The 18,862-nt window shown below is 34.6% G+C and overlaps 1 protein-coding gene and 1 long non-coding RNA gene across 4 annotated transcripts in view; one reads left to right on the top strand and one right to left on the bottom strand.

Moving 5' to 3' along the window:
• MINDY3 (MINDY lysine 48 deubiquitinase 3) overlaps positions 1–17,205 on the top strand; it is an 81,278-nt gene extending 64,073 nt beyond the window's left edge. For all 3 annotated transcript variants that reach the window (XM_037510665.2, XM_037510663.1, XM_054695105.1), the window contains 5 exons: positions 1,854–1,926; positions 9,398–9,470; positions 11,510–11,597; positions 14,312–14,383; positions 16,259–17,205. In XM_037510665.2, the coding sequence (XP_037366562.1) occupies positions 1,854–1,926; positions 9,398–9,470; positions 11,510–11,597; positions 14,312–14,383; positions 16,259–16,408 (456 nt within the window). In that variant the 3' untranslated portion in view covers positions 16,409–17,205. The remainder of the gene's footprint in view (positions 1–1,853; positions 1,927–9,397; positions 9,471–11,509; positions 11,598–14,311; positions 14,384–16,258) is intronic.
• On the bottom strand, positions 5,638–7,259 carry LOC119244717 (uncharacterized). Its single transcript, XR_005125113.2, has 3 exons — positions 7,177–7,259; positions 6,372–6,782; positions 5,638–5,979 (listed from the first exon to the last, which is right to left on the bottom strand). It is a non-coding gene; the product is annotated as an uncharacterized LOC119244717 (long non-coding RNA).
• Positions 17,206–18,862: the final 1,657 nt, after the last annotated feature.

Genomic DNA, 18,862 nt, shown 5'->3' with positions numbered 1-18,862 from the left:
TCCCAAATGCTCCCTAAAACTGGGAACTGACTGCAATCCTAGCTTTGATACAGAGTTAGTTACATCACTCAGGCTATATTGGTTTTGTATTAGGAAAAGGAAAGAGTCTTAAAAACTTTTATTCACAATAGATTAAGTGAATAAACATAACCTAAGAATCTGGGCGTATTTACCAAAAATACAAACACATTCTTCCTTAGACCCAGCAACTCTACGCTGATGCTCTTTTTTAAAGATGCAACTGCTCATGTACAAAATTATAGTTCAAGTATGTTTGGTGCAGCATTGTTTATAACAGCAAAAGATTAAACAATCCACCAATTATGGACTGGATAATAAAATCAGAAAGACATTGAAAGTTAGGCCAGAGGAGAAAACACATTACCTGGTATGTATATTATCTGCTAAATAACATTGAAAATGCAGAAAAAGTTGCTGTCAAGGGATAATGAATGGGAAGTAATTGTATAATACTGATTTTTACTATGTCATAAAATAATCAGATTTAAAAAAAAATTATCTTCTAATACATAAAAAATGTGTAAGGGCTTTCCATACACATTTTCACTTATTTTAATTCCCATTTCTCTTTTTTATGTAAATTGAAAATTCTGTTAAGGTGTTCAGGTACCTGGTGTCATGATTAGGCAAGGAATACTCTTAACTGATTCATATAGTTTGTTCCTTCATCTCTGAACAAAAGAAGGATGGGGTGCTTAAGGTAAAGGTGTGCACATCTCTTAACAAAAATTTGTTTCCCTGGGAGAATAGCATTGTAAATTTTATTTGACATTTTTTTAAAAGATTTATTTATTTATACAAGCACTGGGTACAGTCAGAAGTGCGGGAGGGTGAGAGAATTCACCAGAGCCAGAGCAGAGAGTAGAACAGGCAGACTGACGAAGTACACTGCTGAGGGGAGCAGTGGGCAGCGGAGAGGTCTGCTCGCCATGTGGGGATGGAACCAGCGCTGCAGAGGCTGCAGGCAGCTTCGCAGCCCAGCGCTCAACCACTGCGCCACCAGGGGAGGCCCTATATTTAACATTTATACCCCATAACTTCTTAAAATGGATTTAAGACGGTATGAAGAAATACTTGGAAATTTGTTCTCTGTTCAGTTTGTCTGAGTAAACACAATTACAGGCAAGGCTTAGACCAAAGAAAAGACTCAAAGACCTAGATTCACGTTTGTCCAGAACTAGAGTTTCCTAGCAGTTTAAATATTTGGAGTAAAAGTTTGTGAAGAATCCAAGGAAATTCTGAGTTTTTGTGCTTAGAATTTTGGTAAGTACCAGTGTTGCTTACTACATGAAGAAACTAGTTATAATAGAAACTTCTTTTCATGGGGAAAAATAATTCTGTCTTTCGGATGGTTCATTTGAGTTAAGAAAATTTAGAATTCTGGACCTGCAGAACTTGATTGTTCTTTGACTAGGTATGATACTGACTAAAGTAATCTAAACGTATTGCTCTATGAATGTTTGCTCTCACATCTCTGAATTTAGTTTTTAAATATTTGAAAATTATTGTTATATGTATTACCAAGACAGTAATGTAAAGAAGATGTTTGTCTTTATTTTTTGCAGGTTGCATTTTTCTAGTAATTATTATATCAGAATTTTCAGGCGTTTTTATATAGAACTTCACATGTATTCCTGCAACAATTACTTGTGATTGAAATATTATACCCCTATTTTAAAGATGTAAAATTAATGCCCAGTTTATTACTTACCTGGTCACATACCTATATAAAATGTAACTCAGTCTTATGATTTAAAATGTTGTCATTTTTGTGTGTATTTTTAATGCCATGATGTTACAGCTGGTTAAAAGCATGCTTTTTATCTTGTCAGGATATGGCTTTAGTTGCCCCTGAAGCTCCTTCAGAACAAGCCAGGAGAGTTTTTCAAACCTATGATCCAGAAGGTAAAAGATATTAACATTAGCTATGTTTTGTATCTTTATATATTTAAAATCATTGCCAAGAACAATATTGAGCTTGTTGTTTCAGTGTTTTCGAGTAGGAGTTTCATGTTACTGGGTCTTATTGTTTAAGTCTTTGATCCATTTTGAGTAACTTTGGTGTATGCTGTGAGCTAGAGGTCCAATTTCGTTTTTCTGCATGTGTTTCTCCAGTTTTTCAGCACTATTTATGGAAGACTGTCCTTCCCTTATTGGGTATTCTTGATTCCCTTTGTAGTATAGTTTGAAATTGAGGAGTGATTTTATTGTGTTGTTTTTTTCTTCTCCGGACTGCTTTGGTTACTCAGGCTATTTTGTGGTTCTACCCCAATTTTATTATTTCTTCTATTTCTACGAATAATGCTTGGATATTTTGATGGGGGCTATAATGAACTTTAAATAGCTTGACCATTTTTAACAGTTTTTTTAAAAAAGATTTATGCATAAAAGAGCTAGGCCAGAGGTGTGAGGGGTGAGAGGATTAACCAGAGAGAGAGTGGGGAGCAGAGCAGGCAGTTCTACTGAATTACACTGCTGAGGGGAACAGCAGGTGAGACAGGAGGTCTGCTGCTCCGTGTGGGTGAGTTCCCTGGCCAGGGATTGACCTTGTGCTGTAGCGGCTGCTGATAGCTTCATAGTACTGAGACTTATTAACCCCTTGTGCCACCAGGGAGGCCCCATTTTAATAATATTATTCAAATCCATGAATATGGGCTGTCTTTACATTTGTCTGTGTCTTTAATTTCTTTCCATAAGTCTTAGGTTTTAATATACAGATCCTTCACTTCTTTGCTTAAACTTACTCCCAAGTATTTTATTGTTTTTGATGGTATTGTAAAGTTTGGATAGGAATTTCATCAATTTCTGTTAGGTTGATTTTTCAAAGTTGTTCCTGATACTTTATTGAACTCACTGAATAATTCCAACAATTTTTTGATTGACTTTGAGATTTTCTATATGTAAGATCATATCAACAATAGCAACAATTTTATTTATCCCAATTTGGATTTCTCTTGTTTGCCTAACTGCTCTTGCTTAAAACTTGCAGACTGTAATGAATTGGAGTAGTGAAAGTGGGTAGTCTTGCCTTGTTCTAGATCAGGGAAAATAATTTTTTTTCTATTAAATATAATATTCATTGTGGGTTTGTCATGTATTACTATGTATGGTTTTGTCATCTTATTATTTTGAGGTATGTTTCTACTCCACTGAATTTTTTTGAGCATTTTTAAAATGTGAATATTGTTCTTTTGATGGCATCCCACAATTCAGTGGAGAATGACTTTGACCCCGAGGTGGCTGCAAGGGCACTGACTGGATGTAAAATCTTTAGTTCTTGAGAAGGTACGGTGGCATAGTCTCTTTACAACTCCATTGACTGAGGTTAACATTGGCCATACTGCAGAGGTCCTCTGTGTCAAGGCTGCTGATACCTTCCTGATCTTTCTTTGCTTGTAGAAGGAAGTTCTAGATGAGATGTTCCTTGGTGCCTGCTCTGGCATACTGGCACGCAGGCCCTCAGAGCAGTATCACAGTGGAGGTCCTAAGAGAGCACATGTGTCCTGGACACAGATACATTCGCTGTAACTGTGGCTCTAATGTCTAGAATATGGCCATGGCCTCACCGTAGTAACTTGGGATATTAAGGTGGAAATGCAGAAGCAGCACCAGTCCTATACTACAAGGTGCTGTGGTTACCTGGGTTCAGGGGCAGTGGGATGTCAGTTTCAACTGCAACCCTGTGTGCAGGTCAGTAGCTTCACAACCACAGTTAATGCCATTTGTTAGGACTTGAGGAGCAGGGCTCACAATTGGGTCAGAGTGGCAGTAACACAACACAGCAGTGGTACTCAATGCATGACCTGAGCCCAGGAGGCAGGGCACATAATAGTGACCTCTTGGGCTTGATATATAATGAGGTAATGTTCCCAGTCTTAGAGACTGGGGTAAGCAGAAGGTACTTGAGTCTCTGGGAGGAACTGTGAACAGCTGACAGCTGGGATCAGTATAAGTGAAGTCTGTGGAGATTTGTGTAACAGACTGCAAAAGTTCAGAGTAATGAGGTTGGCTGAGATTCTCCTCTTCTCCTTTATCCCATGACATGAATTTTCTCTGAGGGAATTCCCTCTGGAGCTAAGCTGCTCTTGACTGAGAAATGAAGTGATGCAAGCAATTTGTTCCTATGCTTTTCTAGGTCATCCTTAATTTTTGAGATCCTGACTTTTTTTTTTTTTTTTTTTTGGTAGTTCCTGCTTTGTAGTCCAGCTCTTTCTCTGAACTGTTTTCTTCAGTTTGTTTTTTTGGTGGGAGAGATGAGTGCTGACGACTTCTAGCTCCATGTTGTTGATGTGACTGCCCCGAAGTATTTCTATATAAATTGCTTGTGGCAGGAAAAAGATGTAGAAAAGTAAATTGACTTTTATTCTCTTGTGAGCCTGTGCTTAACTGTTGTACCCAACATAGTTTTGAAAAGCCCACGTTTATATCACTGTTAGCTAGGTTTTGTTCATTTTTGTATTCACATACTTAGCTGTTAGACTCTATAGCCATTACTGTTCACCCAAGTCATCGGCTTTCCTAGTATAGCTTTAAAACCAGCTCATGCCTTATGTTCCATTATAAATTATTAGGCGAAGCCTACTTGAAAGTGATGCTTCAGTGAAGCCCCTGTGAATTCCTAGAGGGATTTAGTTATCTTTAAAAATACATTTTCTTCTATCTTCAAACTTGTTAAACTTAGGCATCTCTTTTAATTTCTGAAAATATTAGTCATTATGAAGATTAATGTTGTGAAATGCACCTTACCCATTGCTTACCATGTAGTAGGATATTTTATAAATGTGAGTTCCTTTCTCTCCATCCCTCTAGTTACTTAGTGCTCATATTGGTGAGTTGACTTTCTTCCGCTATGCCTTTTTCCTAACTTAAAATTTGCATATAACATTTCTAAATCTTTAGATTGGAAATAAGAGATTTACCTCTTCTCCTTTTCTCACCACTGAATGAAATTAGCTTTCTAGTCAGTCAACAATTTTAACTTGAATCTTTGCTGAGTGTAGCACTTTGAACTATGTCATGGGCAGTCTTACCACTTTGAATCCTTTCATGGACAAGACAGGGAATAAGCCATTTCTATTCCTTTTTTAAATGAGAATATCATGAAGACTGGAAAAGGGAAATCACATTGACAATTGGAAGTGAAGAGAAATTGATTTATCTGTGAACACAGATAGGAGGTACCATTTTATATGCAAGAAATAGCCAGGAAAGTGTTTGTCTTGTGGTGAAGTTAGATAATGAGTTCAGCAATTTCCTGTGTCATAATGTCTTAAGGATTTAAGGTATGAGGTTTCCCCCCCGCCCTTTGCTCTAACCCTCATTTAGATCTTCCCTTTATTATACTTCATATTCCAGTCTAGATTGCTGCTTCATGGCCATGCACATATGTACATAAATGCCTGCTCATTTCAGGATATGTTTAGGGACATGTTTCTACCATATTAAAACTAATTGCAGTATGAGAGAGAAAATCCCTCCAGAATGGAATACATAAGATGAGGTGTGTACTGCTGTTTTTAAAAATGACTACCCAAGATATGAGTAGTGGTCTAATTATTAGGCAAATTCCTAAACTCAGTTTTCTGTGCGAGAACTACTTTACATGAGTTGGCAATTTATTGTGTAGTGGTTTATTAGAACAAAATCCAGACGGTCTTCTCTCCCTCCTCTTGTATTTTCCCTTTGTCTCTTACCTCACTATCTTCCTCCCTCTTTCTGTCTCTCCTCTCTCCTGGCCTGTGTCACTAGCGCTCTGTCTCTCTCTCTCTCTCTGTTACGCACTCATCTCTGTCACTCTTCTTCCTTCTGTCTGTATCTGACAGATACAGAGACAGTGAGAAACATTCTGTTTCTTTCCTCGTGCGTCTTCCGGACGCACTCTGTCATGATCTCGCTCATCTGTGTTTCGCTGAGTCACTGTCTCCCTTTCCCAGAATCTGTCTCTTTTCGTCTCTCCCTCTGTCAAAAAAAAAAAAAATTTTTTTTAGGAAAGAAAAAATTCCAAAATTGTGTGGCATATTGTGAGTTCATTCATAAACAAAAACAAAACTATATAGATGGCATTTGAAATGATAGTCTCATGTTTTTCACATAATGTGGTGTTTTGGCTTCATTTAAGGAAGCAGTTGTATTTGGCTAATGTGTAACTATCTTTATTTAAAATGAGCACTTTAAATACTAATATTTTAAGTCGCTGAAATATATTGGCTTTTTTCTGAATGGTTTCAGCATGTTGTATTTTAAGAAAAACTACCATTATAGATTGTTTAATGTACAGCCCTTTAAGACATTCTATACCAGCTGCCTTTTGTCTTTTCTGTTCCTTTTAAATGATGACATTTGCTTCTTACCTTTGTTCTTCTTCACCTTGCCCTGGCCACTTGTTCTGCAATCATATTGTTACTGTTCTGCGAGTTTCCCATCACATCAGTGGAGTGATTTTGCAGGACAAGCTCATTTCTTTATGAGCTTCATGCATACAATTTACAAAACTTGTTGCTTGAAGGATGGTACCTGGACAGAGTACTTTCTTTAAATTTGAAATTAGGATTAGCTTGAATAATTAAACGAAACAAGCATTATTGAGCACTTGCTTGTATCAAACACAGCTTTAGGTTTATGAAACCCCTGCTGCAGTCATCTACTGGGGATGAGCAGTGATAAAACACTAAGGAAAGCTGAGCTGTCAGCATGTCTTCACCTGTGGCACAAGCCATTCTTTCTGTTGTAATTATGTATTGTTGAAGTTGAAATAGGTTGTTCTGTGAAATACAAAATAACATCATAAAAATTGTGATGATTTTACTGAAACAAAGGTCCTCCTCAACTAGACCTCTGTGTTCTTTCTAGTCCCACAAAACTATTGTCTCGCCTGCAGTGGTTTGAAAATGTTAGTCCCAAGTGTTTGCTGCCCATCCCTGTGTCTCCGCAGAAGCTGCCTCCAGCTCAAATGCAGGAGGTCCCATCTTGCCTTGTGGATTTTGAGTGGCTGCCATTTGCTTTCTTCCCACAGCACTCAATCTAGCTTGTGCTAAAAAGAGACCTGTCAGACTCTTCCTTAATTCGTAGTTAGAATTGGTACATCTTTCTCTTTAAAATCCAACTCTTATTTCTTCACAGTTATGAAATGGTGGTTATATCCAGGAAATAACTTACTTGCCAGCTTTTGTTCTCCATCAATTGTCTTTTGCTCTGAGTTACTCCTAGCCTCTGGGAGCTTGGCACACTTTATAGTCTGTTTGCTGGCCAAAAAAAGCAAACAAAATACTTTGTTTAGCTGTTTGCCATCACAAGTGCTGGGCCCTCACTTGTCCTCCATGCCTCATATTCCCTACTTTTCCAGCCTCTAGAAGTCTGATTTTGTATTCACATTTACACATGCCTTCAAGTTCTTTTTCTTTAAGTGCTTGACTAGTAAATTGTACTCAGATTTCCATTACTGTTGCTATTGAGATCTTATCACATGATGTCTCTATTTCCATATTCTCTAAGGAATTGGTCTTCTCTCTAGTAGAATACATACTAGATGACTACATACTAGATGATCTAGGCTTCATCTGTTTTTAGCTTAATGATTCTGTTCTTTTTCTATAATATTTGTCCTAATAAATATGACTGATTAAAAAATAAGGTAACATCAAAATAAGTGTTTTTAAAAGATTGCCAATTCTAATCTTGGATATATTAAAAAATTTTGCGGTGCTGAGGTACATTACAATTTTTAGGTTTGAAATACTGTATGTACAAAATGTAGATTCACTTATTTAGTATAATTGTTAAGAATGCATTTATACATTATAGAATATATTTACAAATTAAAAATGCGTTGAAATGTTTAAGCTTGAGGTTAAACATATGATTTAAGAAGTCTACTGTGTTCATTGTTGTTATGTCTTTATGTAACCAGTTAACTTTCTGGGGGCGGGAGCTGAGTTCTGGGGTTCTGATAAGGGAGGTAAGGCTGCCTGCCTTACAAAATGTATGTTACTCAGTGTTGCTGAGAAACATTTAGTGCTCCAAAAGAACAGGTCACTTTTGTCAAATAGATGTGCAGAAACCTATCCAGATAATTTTAACTGTTCCATAAAAGCTTGCTTTATGTTTAGAAATGCTGGGGTTTTAACTGTGACTTAACTGAGAAAAATATTTTTCCCAGTGTTCTAACTCATCAAAGCAAGGTTTATAAAATTTAGCTTATTTCACAGGTATCAACTTCTTTATTCCCTAAACCTTAAATTATTGGTAACTGACAAATTGAAATGACTTTCAACCTTCACTTAAAAATTGCACAGTTTCAGTTACTCCTCATGATTCTTAGCCTTTTAGTCAAGACCAATCTCTTTACCATGGGTAAGTCTGTGCTTATGAGGTGTAAGAAAAGACCTTTTTATAAACTCACAATTTATTTCCTTCTTGATACAGTGAACATAGCACAGACTGAAAGAACAACTACAGGTTTTTTCCTGTAGTTTGATTATAGAAGTAGTGCTTTTGGACATCTTGTTCTTCAAAAACAAGATCTTTATTTATTACCTAATCCCAAAATTGACATAAAGCTGAGAGTCTTCAGTAATGAGTAAATGACTAGAGAAGCTCTGGCACTGTACATTTTAAAAATAAACTTACTTGTTTAAGACTACTGTGATTTTAGACTGTCCTCCAAGCTTGTTTTGGTGTCATGTTGTATTGCATCAGAGTTTTGTACCACTTACCAGTGCTGTTTCCTCATCAAAGAAAAGAAGTATTTTCCATAAGCTAGTCTTCAGCAAAATTTAATTCTACTCTGCATTTTAATTTGAATTTTTTTCCTATTAGAAGTATGACTTATTTTCAGACCACCAAGCTGTTGTATCTTTTCTTGGTCTTATATTTATAATATCACTTATCTAACAGTGGGTCATTAATATATTAGTAACATTCTTTCAGAAAGTTAAATACCATGTGCCTAAGGAATTGGTTAATAAAGGGTTATTTTAATTGGATTTCTTAAAGGGAATTTAAATGTTCATATTGTTTATTGAAAGTTATATCTGATTACTAACTGTTAACAACTTTCAATAATACAATTTTTTCCCTACTTAAATTTGTAAAACTGCTTTAGAAGTAATTTAGTTTTAAGGAATTTTTTTTTTTTTTTTTTTTTTTGCAGTTCTCAGGTAGAAAGTACATGGTTAACTTTAGTAGAAACCTTGAAAATAAATCTTTGTCTATGTGCCCAAGAAATGTAACATGTAAGCCAGTGCCTAAGATAAATCTAATATACTCGTCTTCCTTAACTTTGTGTCCCTTTTGTGATTTTTCCACTAGAATCTTAACAGTAATAACATGTCTTCTAGTAAACTCTTAATTCCAAATTGTTTCTACTACTTTTCTACAGATAATGGATTCATACCTGATTCACTTCTAGAAGATGTAATGAAAGCACTGGACCTTGTTTCAGATCCTGAATAGTAAGCAAAATAAGATAGGAAGTGTTAAAGAACTCAAAGTATTCTGTTTAATTTAAAACAATTTATGTACAGTTTTGCCTTTGTTTTTATCTAAATTTGCATTTATAAAACATAGCACCTTATATAAAGCAAAGATTTAAGAAGAAATGACATTAATCACTACTATAGTGGAGACTTGACAAACTTAAAATAAGCTTCCTTTCTCACTCTACAATTACTTTCCTGCTTTTTCCATAAATTGAAAATCTTTTTCACTAAGTAGCTTCAGTGAAAGTAGTGACTTATCTATATAATGATATTTACTAGTTATCCTACTTAAATAACCAGTAGGCCTCTGACTTTTAGGACATTTGACCAAAGACAATGAACATTTCTAAATGACTAGTTTTTCATTATTGCCTAAGTATGTGTCATGGTCTTCATTCTCACTCTTAAGTTAGTACATATTAAATCTACAACTTTTTCCATAAATGTAACTATTTTTCAGTTTTTTCCCCATACATTTTCCTTTTGAAAGTTGATCTGACAATGAACAAATGTTTGTTCATAAAACATTTAAGGAAAGGATTCAGCAAAGCATACTCTTAAACACAGTTTTTCAAACTTGATCCTATTTTGTTTTTTGAATAGTTCAGGTGTATTTTCAGAATGTTTACATACATATAAACATGTGCAAACTGTTCACATGTGAATTAGTTTTTTTGTCTCACTATCCACACTGTGATGTTACCCATTTGTAACAGAAATAATAGTTTCCAACTTAAAGGGAGAAAATTAGAACTGAGCTAGTCCAATAAACAGTATGATAGTAATTACCTTATTTCTTCTCTATTAATTTCCAAGTGGAGACCATCTCGTTTGCATTACTCTGACTTGATTGAATTCAGGTAATTTTGGCTATGGAAGATTAACAGGAAGAAGGGAAGAGTTAATTTTTTCCCAAATTCTTACAGACTTGCCTGCACATATCTACTTAATTTTCCTTGTTCTACCAGAATACACACTGTATCTTGAAATTGTAAAGTTACAGTTAGATCGTTTTTCGAGAAGTAGCTGAAAGATTGGACTGAGTTATTCACTCTGTACTTTGGTCTAGTAACATTTTCAATATGTGATTGCCCATAAACTAACAAGACCAAATTAAGCATGAATAAATTAAATAACTGTAATATTACCTTACCTTTGTTTCATGTCACAACGGCCTACTCTTACTCAAACCCATTAAAATGTCATATCCTTTGCATATTATGTAATATAGTATAGTTAACTTGGCATTTACAGTTTGGAGATAGTATGCAGAATAAATATTTTCTGTAAGAGCTTTTCACTTATGAGACTCTTCAAATTGCAGCCTACTTTTCTCTGCCTTTTTTCTAATCACACATAAATAGCACTTTACCACCCCTGGTTACATCTAAATTGTTAGAGTTCTGCAAAGCACTGTTCACTAGGCTGCCACTGGAGCAATAAAGTGCCCATACACCTTACTTCCTACCATTCATTACACTTTAGTGAATTAGCTAGTCCAGAGAACTGTCTTACATCTTTAACCTTCCTGTTATACTGCCTAAGAATTTTAAGCCTCCACACTTCATTTGATTCTTGACAGTTAGCTTTTTAGATGTTTTCATTTCATGTACCACTGCTTTTTGATGCTGTTTCTTTTTCTCCTTAGGCCTTAAAATAAACTTAAGTGCCTCACTTGATTGTTAAATCCAGGCATTCAGAATCCACCATTGGAATATTATCAGACTGCATTAGAAGCCTAGTTTTTAAGTTACTTTACCTAATAAGGAACAATATTTCAAAGTCATCATCATAATTTAAATTCTAAATAGTAACAGATTACTGTGGTTTAAAAATAACCAAGTTTTGGCAAATTGGATGTCATTCCTGGGTATGTGTCATTAAGAGTCTAAAAAGAACAGCTCTTAGGGTTTTGGCAGTCAAATGTGTTATAGTACCAGTAATTTAATCATAAGAAAAGTAAGCTTTTTTCCCCATCTGTATCCACTGTTTCTTTTTTTCCTTCTCCATAGCATAAATCTCATGAAGAATAAATTAGATCCAGAAGGATTAGGAATCATATTATTGGGTCCATTTCTTCAAGAATTTTTTCCTGATCAGGTAACGTAACTAAAGACCAATCAAAAAAAAAAAGTATTTATTTTGTATTATTGGAATGTAATTGTTCTAGCATCTTTCATATAAAATGTTCTAACATGCAGACTAAGAAAGTACTATTTTGTAAATACTTTCCCATACACAGAGGATAGAACATGTGTTCAGACATTGTAATGCAGAACTTTGAGAGGTGATAGTGCACACACTACTAAGTACATGTAGCGATACTGCTATTTTAAAGGAAGATAAAATTCAGAAGGATGTGGAGTATAAAGAAAAAATTCTCTAGTCCCATCCCTGTTTTCCTTCTACAGGTAACTATTATGAATGGATTTAAATTATCTTTTTAAAGCTTTCTAAATACTAAGAAGGAAGGTGAAGGAGCCTCTACAGAATGAGCACTCCTACTAGTAAACCCCAGGTTCCAGAGAATTTTCATTGGGTGGAGCTGTGCTGTTTCATATTGGGACACCTCTTCCATTGGGCTCAAAGACCTCAGTTAGCACACATGTATACTGACGTTAAGTACTTTTCAGACATAGCTGTGTCGTTGGCAAACCGTTTCTACAGCCTATATGCCAGCCTTTTCTTCTGTTTCCTATTTACAGTGAAGGATTTTAGCACTAAAACAAATTATTTTTTTAAAAATGCCATTCCTATTCCACCTCTATTACATAAATTCCAAGTAGAAAAATTATAACAAAATGATAGAGGGAAAATGTCAAAATTCAGTGTTGGTAATTAAAATAGGGACCCATTATCGTCTAACACTGTATGTCTCTGTTGAGGTTACTGTGAATAAAATGAGTAAGGTAAAATTCAAAGAGTTACTAAGAATATCACAATTAGGCTTTTAAAATTTTGGTTAATTCTTCTTGAAAAAATGAATCTTTTATTTTCTGATATCATTATTTTTAGATGGTGCTGTCCTATTTATATTCCAACTACTAGTTTTTTTTATAAAGTGTTTATGATTTGCAACCAAGAATCTTAAAATGCAGGATCTAATCTTTTCACTCTTATTGAAAACAGAATCCAAGGTGAGTAATTGAAGATAAGTTTTAAATTCATTTTACTTTTATGTACTTCAAGATAGCATCAAAACAGTGTTTTAAAAATATAAATGTAATGAAGTAAAATAATGGTTGTTTTCATTTTGGAACGATTTTGCATAGTACTTAGAAAATACAAACATTGAGATGTTTACTAATCTTTTAGAAATACATATCTTACATTGTTATGATTACTCTAAGAACGTATAAGCAAATTGCCTTAAGCAGAAGCAGATACATTTATTCAGGATACACTATGCACCAGGCATTTTGTGCCTTATAAATTACTCATTTTGGCAAAAGGAAACCAAGGATCCAAAAATGAGAAAATTGCTTAAGGCTGTACAACTAGTGTATGATTAAAGATTCCAATGCAGGTTACTTCATCCCAGAGATAAGCAGTTACCAACACTACCAAAAGGTAGTGTAACGCAGTAGTAATTTCAGTATTTTATGCCAGTGTTAATGACTGGAATATAAATTATACTCCACTATAATATACCCCCAGTTATAGTAAAGTATTTCTTTTGTAAGTTAAAGTACATTAGCTCTGCAAATTCAGCAATACCAAAAAAAAAAGTGAGCTTAGATTTTCGAGGTAATACTATCAAGGGATGATACAAAGTAGTATGTGATTCATTCTAAAATTAAATTTTGAAACGATTACTATAAAACCATTTAGTGTAATAAACAACCCAATTAGTGTACTAAGGGAGAATGTTGAATAGTTTAAAAAGTCACAAATGTGAAAGGACTAACAATAAAAGGTGTTTTCATGGGGAAACAAGTGTTATGCTTCTCTAAAACAGAATCCAAGAAGGTGAGTAATGGAAGATAAGAGTGAAAAGATAGATTAACTCCTGCATTTTAAGATTCTTGGTTGCAAATCATAATACCCCAGGCTGGACTGAATCAAGAAAGGGAGGGGGTCTGGCTAAAAATTGGAAGTAGTTGAAGCAGCAAGCATCTATTCAGACGGTAACTTTAGGGGCCTCCGAGTCTGTACCTATTTTTCCCCTCCTTTCCCTCGGAAGCTCAAGATGCCACAATTGCCAGCAGATCTTCTAAGGGGAGCAATGCCCCAGCGTCACAGGCCATTCTTGTAGCACTTGTGGCAGGGACATTCAGCCATAGAACCTTAGGGAAATCGTTGGAGCCAGTCACCTTCAGAGGGGACAGGCTGTTATTAGCTGCCTTGAAGCTAGCATCAGTTTTTCTGAAAGTTTAGTGGCATTGTGTTTTGTGTGCTAGCCTTTACTGAGTGTTATCCAAGTCTCTCAGAATAGAATTATTTGCTTTGGGGGATGGCAACCCTTATTTGATATTGTGGACCAAATTGGAAGTATTGGTGCATGTGTATATGTACTGTTCCCACTCTTCCACATTGATTAAGGAAAGAAATTAACCAGACCTTTAAAGACCAGTAATATGTGAACATTGTTAGAAAATAAACTAGTGCAGAAGATCTTGTAATAAAACTCAGTTTTTTCCTAGAAGCAAATCATTTCAGCTTTGAGGAAGTTAGCTGTACAAACCTACATTTCTTGCTATATCAAATGATTCCCTAGTCAAAGAATAAGGATTTAAGAAATTTGCATTTTATTTTCAGTGGCTGAATTAGAATTTGCCTGATCTAAAGATGTTTTAATACTTTATTTATAATAGGGCTCCAGGGGTCCAGAGTCTTTCACTGTTTACCACTACAATGGATTGAAGCAATCAAATTATAATGAAAAGGTATGATAACTGACAATAATTGTGGCTACTTGGGTTGATAAAAGTAAGTTGCCAATGTTTGATTCACACAAAATTACTACCTAAGGTGACTATTTCAGGAGTCTCTTTAAAACTGTCGCAATGTATGTGAGAGCTAATCATATTGTGATTTGACTAATGTTAGTGAGATCACAGTTTCACTGTGACAAAATAACTATATTTATGTACATATTGCCCTTGACTGTAGATATTAGTAAATCAGTATTACAGTTTAATCTGGAAAAAGGAGTAACAGCGAGATTTTTGATAGAGAAAAACTGCTAGTGCTTATTTTATAGAGCATTTACCTAAGATTGCATTGGGTACTTTATCTGAAGTTTCATACCAGCACCTTATAAAGTAAGTATGGTCTGAATAGCCCCATTTTACATAAATAACTCATTAAAAGTCACCGCTCAGGAATTGAAAATGAGTTGGTCTACATCAGAACCTGCACTCTTACCGCCCATGCTTTGCTATGAGCAGTTGACACAGCACAAAGTTGATAACCTCCCGATGTACTCTATCCGTTTCCCTTAGATATGAGCTTTATTTACATATGTTTCTTATGATTACATTTATTCAAATAACAGACAACATTAGAAGGAATAAAAACTGATAATACCTTTTCACTTTCAAATACTCATGCTGGTATAAGTATCTAAAATAAGAACTGCTACAGAAAATCATGCTCATTAAATATATAATTTTAGTTAAAAGTAAAAAAAACTTGGATGCTATTTTCTAATATGTGCTTATGAGTGCTTCATTTAGATTTTGAAATTTTACATAGTTATTTGCCTACACAATCCCTACAAGGTAGGCCAGTCAAATATTATCCATATTTTACAGATGAGGCATCTGAGACAGGGAGATTAAGTGACTCACCCAGTGTCACACAGCAAGTCATTGGCAGAGCAAGGACTGGAACTGAGTTCCTGATTCCTAATCCTGTCCTTGGTCTGCTTGGCCACGCTACCTATATCTAGTAAGTCTTCAAATCATGCTCACAAGCATCTGACATAATAACAAAAGGGTCAGAAATCCAGAAATACGAAATCTTAATAGTATATAAGAACTATAAGACAAGGTGCGTATGTCATTAAGTTGCAGAGGTAGAACACACAGTTACTCAGTACTGAAAATATGAGGAACAGAGGAAAGGATAATGCTGGCCCAGCAGGAAGGAGTATAAAAGCAAAGACTGGTAGGCCACAGTACTTACCCAAGCAGGCCTGCCTGAATGCAGTGAGATTCCTTATAAGAAGTAGGTTCTGTCTTAGCAGTTAATTATAAAAATCAAGTTGTATTCTTGGTGTACAGTTTCTCTGAAAAGGAAATTTTCCTCTGAGGAGTTGAAAACCATGAACTTGAGTAGTGAATGTATTTCATCAAAACTAGCAATAAAATAGATTAAGATACAGAAAAATTTTAATTCACTTTAGAATTCCCTATAAAAAGACATAAAACCAAATTATGTGACTTTGTCATATATAAAATACTTTCATAATTCAATGTCGTTTTAAGCAATAAAGTTGTTTCTTTTGACTCCTAAGTCAAAGTATTTGAAGTATTTAACACAAAGCAAATATTTCTAATTTACCTAGCTCTGCTTCACTATCAAAGCAGTAGGAACTATATAAAATTTGAGGAATGTTTATCAGAAGCAATGTATTTTGGCGTTTACATATGTTTCTCTTTATTGTGATCTCAGTCAACTGGTCAGGTAGCAGTTAAAATTTCCATCATGTTTCCAAACTTACTTGCACATTAATCAGTAAGCAGTTATTTTTATATCCCTAATAAGAATTTGCTAAGACTACTGATTGACCTAGATGACTTTATTTGGTTCAACAGGTCATGTATGTGGAAGGGACCGCAGTTGTTATGGGTTTTGAAGATCCCATGCTACAAACAGATGACACGCCTATTAAACGCTGTCTCCAAACCAAATGGCCATACATTGAACTACTCTGGACCACGGATCGCTCTCCTTCCCTAAACTAACCTCCCTAAGTATTTATAAGGAAGATTGTAATAGCAGATGTTGAAGAGGGATGCAAGACTGGCAATTGGCTAAATTAAGCTCTACACTGGTATCACTGATTAACTGTAAATAACAAAAACACATTTTCAATGTTGAAGATGTTTAAATTATTTCTTTTAAAACTAATGTTAAAGGTTACCCTATTTAACTCTTCATGACATTTACTAGCAAAATTAAACTTTAACCAAAGTTCATTACCTTTATAGTCAGATAATTGGTTATTAAATGACAAACATCATAATACTACAGCATTTGTACATTGAGTATTAGAGCTACTATTTATAAACTTTGGGTTTTATTTGATTCAGACACATTTTATTGTTTAAATAATTCTGGCTTGCCATATAGCATCCTTCATGTTGAAATGCAGAGGAGTTAATTTTTGTTTTTTTTTTTTCTAAAATCTGGTTTCCATTACAAATCTTGATGGCAAATTACTAACCTAGATCCTTTTCAGTTGACTTAGTAGCTCTAGCATGTTTATAAAAGCAGGAACCTATAAGAGAATATTACCATTTATTCAGATAATAAAGATGTATTTTTTAAAAAAATCAGAAAGAGAATCTGTTTGCTAGTCTTAACACTGTTAACTTTCACTGTATTGCCAAATACACTTTTCCAAATTTATCCCAACAGCCAGCTTTCTTGTATATTTATAAATGTGGTAAATGCATGACGACATCTGTTATTACATTAGTATATTGCATTATTTATTATGATCCTAGTGGATGGCTTAAATAAACACTTTTTTTCTTTATTTGTACCCTTGCATTTTTTACATTAGTGGCTCAAAATAAGTACTTTTAAATCTTTCTGCCCACCAACCGTGAGAGCAAAGCATAAAACAAGTTATCTATTAGAGACATACTGCACCTTGAATAAAAGACCTTATACTTACCTGAGAGCCTTCGTACCACCAGCCAGAGAGGCACTAGAACCTGGGTGGCAGCTGTCTGGACCAGTAAAGAAAAATACTGACACATTTCTATTTTAGAGAGATTTCCTTTACTCGATAGATTTGTTGCCTACCAATTTGAAATATGAATAACCTAAAATACTTCTCTATACTTAGAAGCAAACAGTTGTTTAGTGTCCTCTCTTGTATTTCAAAATTGAACTTTACCTTCAACAGTAAAGTTGTATATTGACTCTATAAATACCTTTGGAATTTTGTCAATGTTATTATAAGATAGATTATTTTAACGTAAGAAAAAATATGGCACAAGATTTTATGGATAAATTTTAGTGACTTTTCAGGAGTAATACTTGAATTACAGCTGCTATATTTCAAAAGTTTTGATTATATACATTTGGAAGTAGCTAATATTAAAGTGTATTGTGCTAGAATTGTAACTCAGGTCCTAAATTTATATAAGATTATGACAAAGTATAGATTTTCTTATAAACATTGAGCCTACAAAATCATGTATTCTATTGCTACATCATAATCCCAAAATTCCAGTGCATAACAATCATTAAACTCACAAATTCTGTGAACAGGCACAGTGTAGATGGTTTGTCTGCTTCTCAATCTGGAGGCTCAGCTGGGAGTCTGCATGACTGGGACTTTGGCTTAATGTAATTGACAGATGTGGAACGCTGCACCAAACTGCAGGTACCTTCTCATGTATTTTGATGGGAAATCAAAATCAACTATATGTTACACCATAAAAGCAAGTCTAGAAAATCCTCCAACATTTAAAAATTAAGCAGCTACACTACTGAATAATCCACAAAGCCAAAACACGAGAAAGGAATCTCTTTTTTAAAATTAATAAAGGTAAAGGAATCTAAGCTTAGCTTTACAGAAAATCATCATGAAGGGGAAAAGCAAGAGAAGAAACAAAGTACAGAACATCCAGAAATCAATTAGCAAAATGGCCAATTAGTACATACTATCAATAGTCAAATGTAAATGGGCTCTTTTCCAATCAAAAGAAAGAACAGATGAACGCATAAAAACATGAGACATTAATACATTGCCTGCAAGAGATTCCCACCAGATGTTAGACTAAAAATGAAAAAGGTAGTCTATGCAAAAAGGAACTAACAGGAGAGCAAATAGCTATACTTAAAGCAGATTTTAAGGTAGTCTGTTTTGAGAGACAAGGTGTTTATGATAAAAGGGGCCAGTACACTAAGAAAAAATATTTGTAAATACTTATGCATCTCACTTAGGATCACCTAAATACAAAATGTAACTGTTAAGAAACCCAAAGGCAGAAATATAAAGCAATACCATAAGACTTAACTATCCGTTTTCATAAAAGGATAGATCATCCAAACAAAATCAAACATTGAACTAAATTACATATTAAACAATACCTGTATATACTAGTTCCCCTTACCCACAGTTTTGCTTTATAAATTTCTAGTTACCCACAGTAAATCCTGATCTGAAAATACTAAGTGAA

Source organism: Talpa occidentalis, unplaced genomic scaffold (assembly GCF_014898055.3).
Source record: "Talpa occidentalis isolate TD23 unplaced genomic scaffold, MPIMG_talOcc4v2.1 talOcc4.14, whole genome shotgun sequence".
Taxonomy (NCBI): Eukaryota; Metazoa; Chordata; class Mammalia; order Eulipotyphla; family Talpidae; genus Talpa; species Talpa occidentalis.
This window is presented reverse-complemented; position numbering and strand designations above follow the sequence as displayed.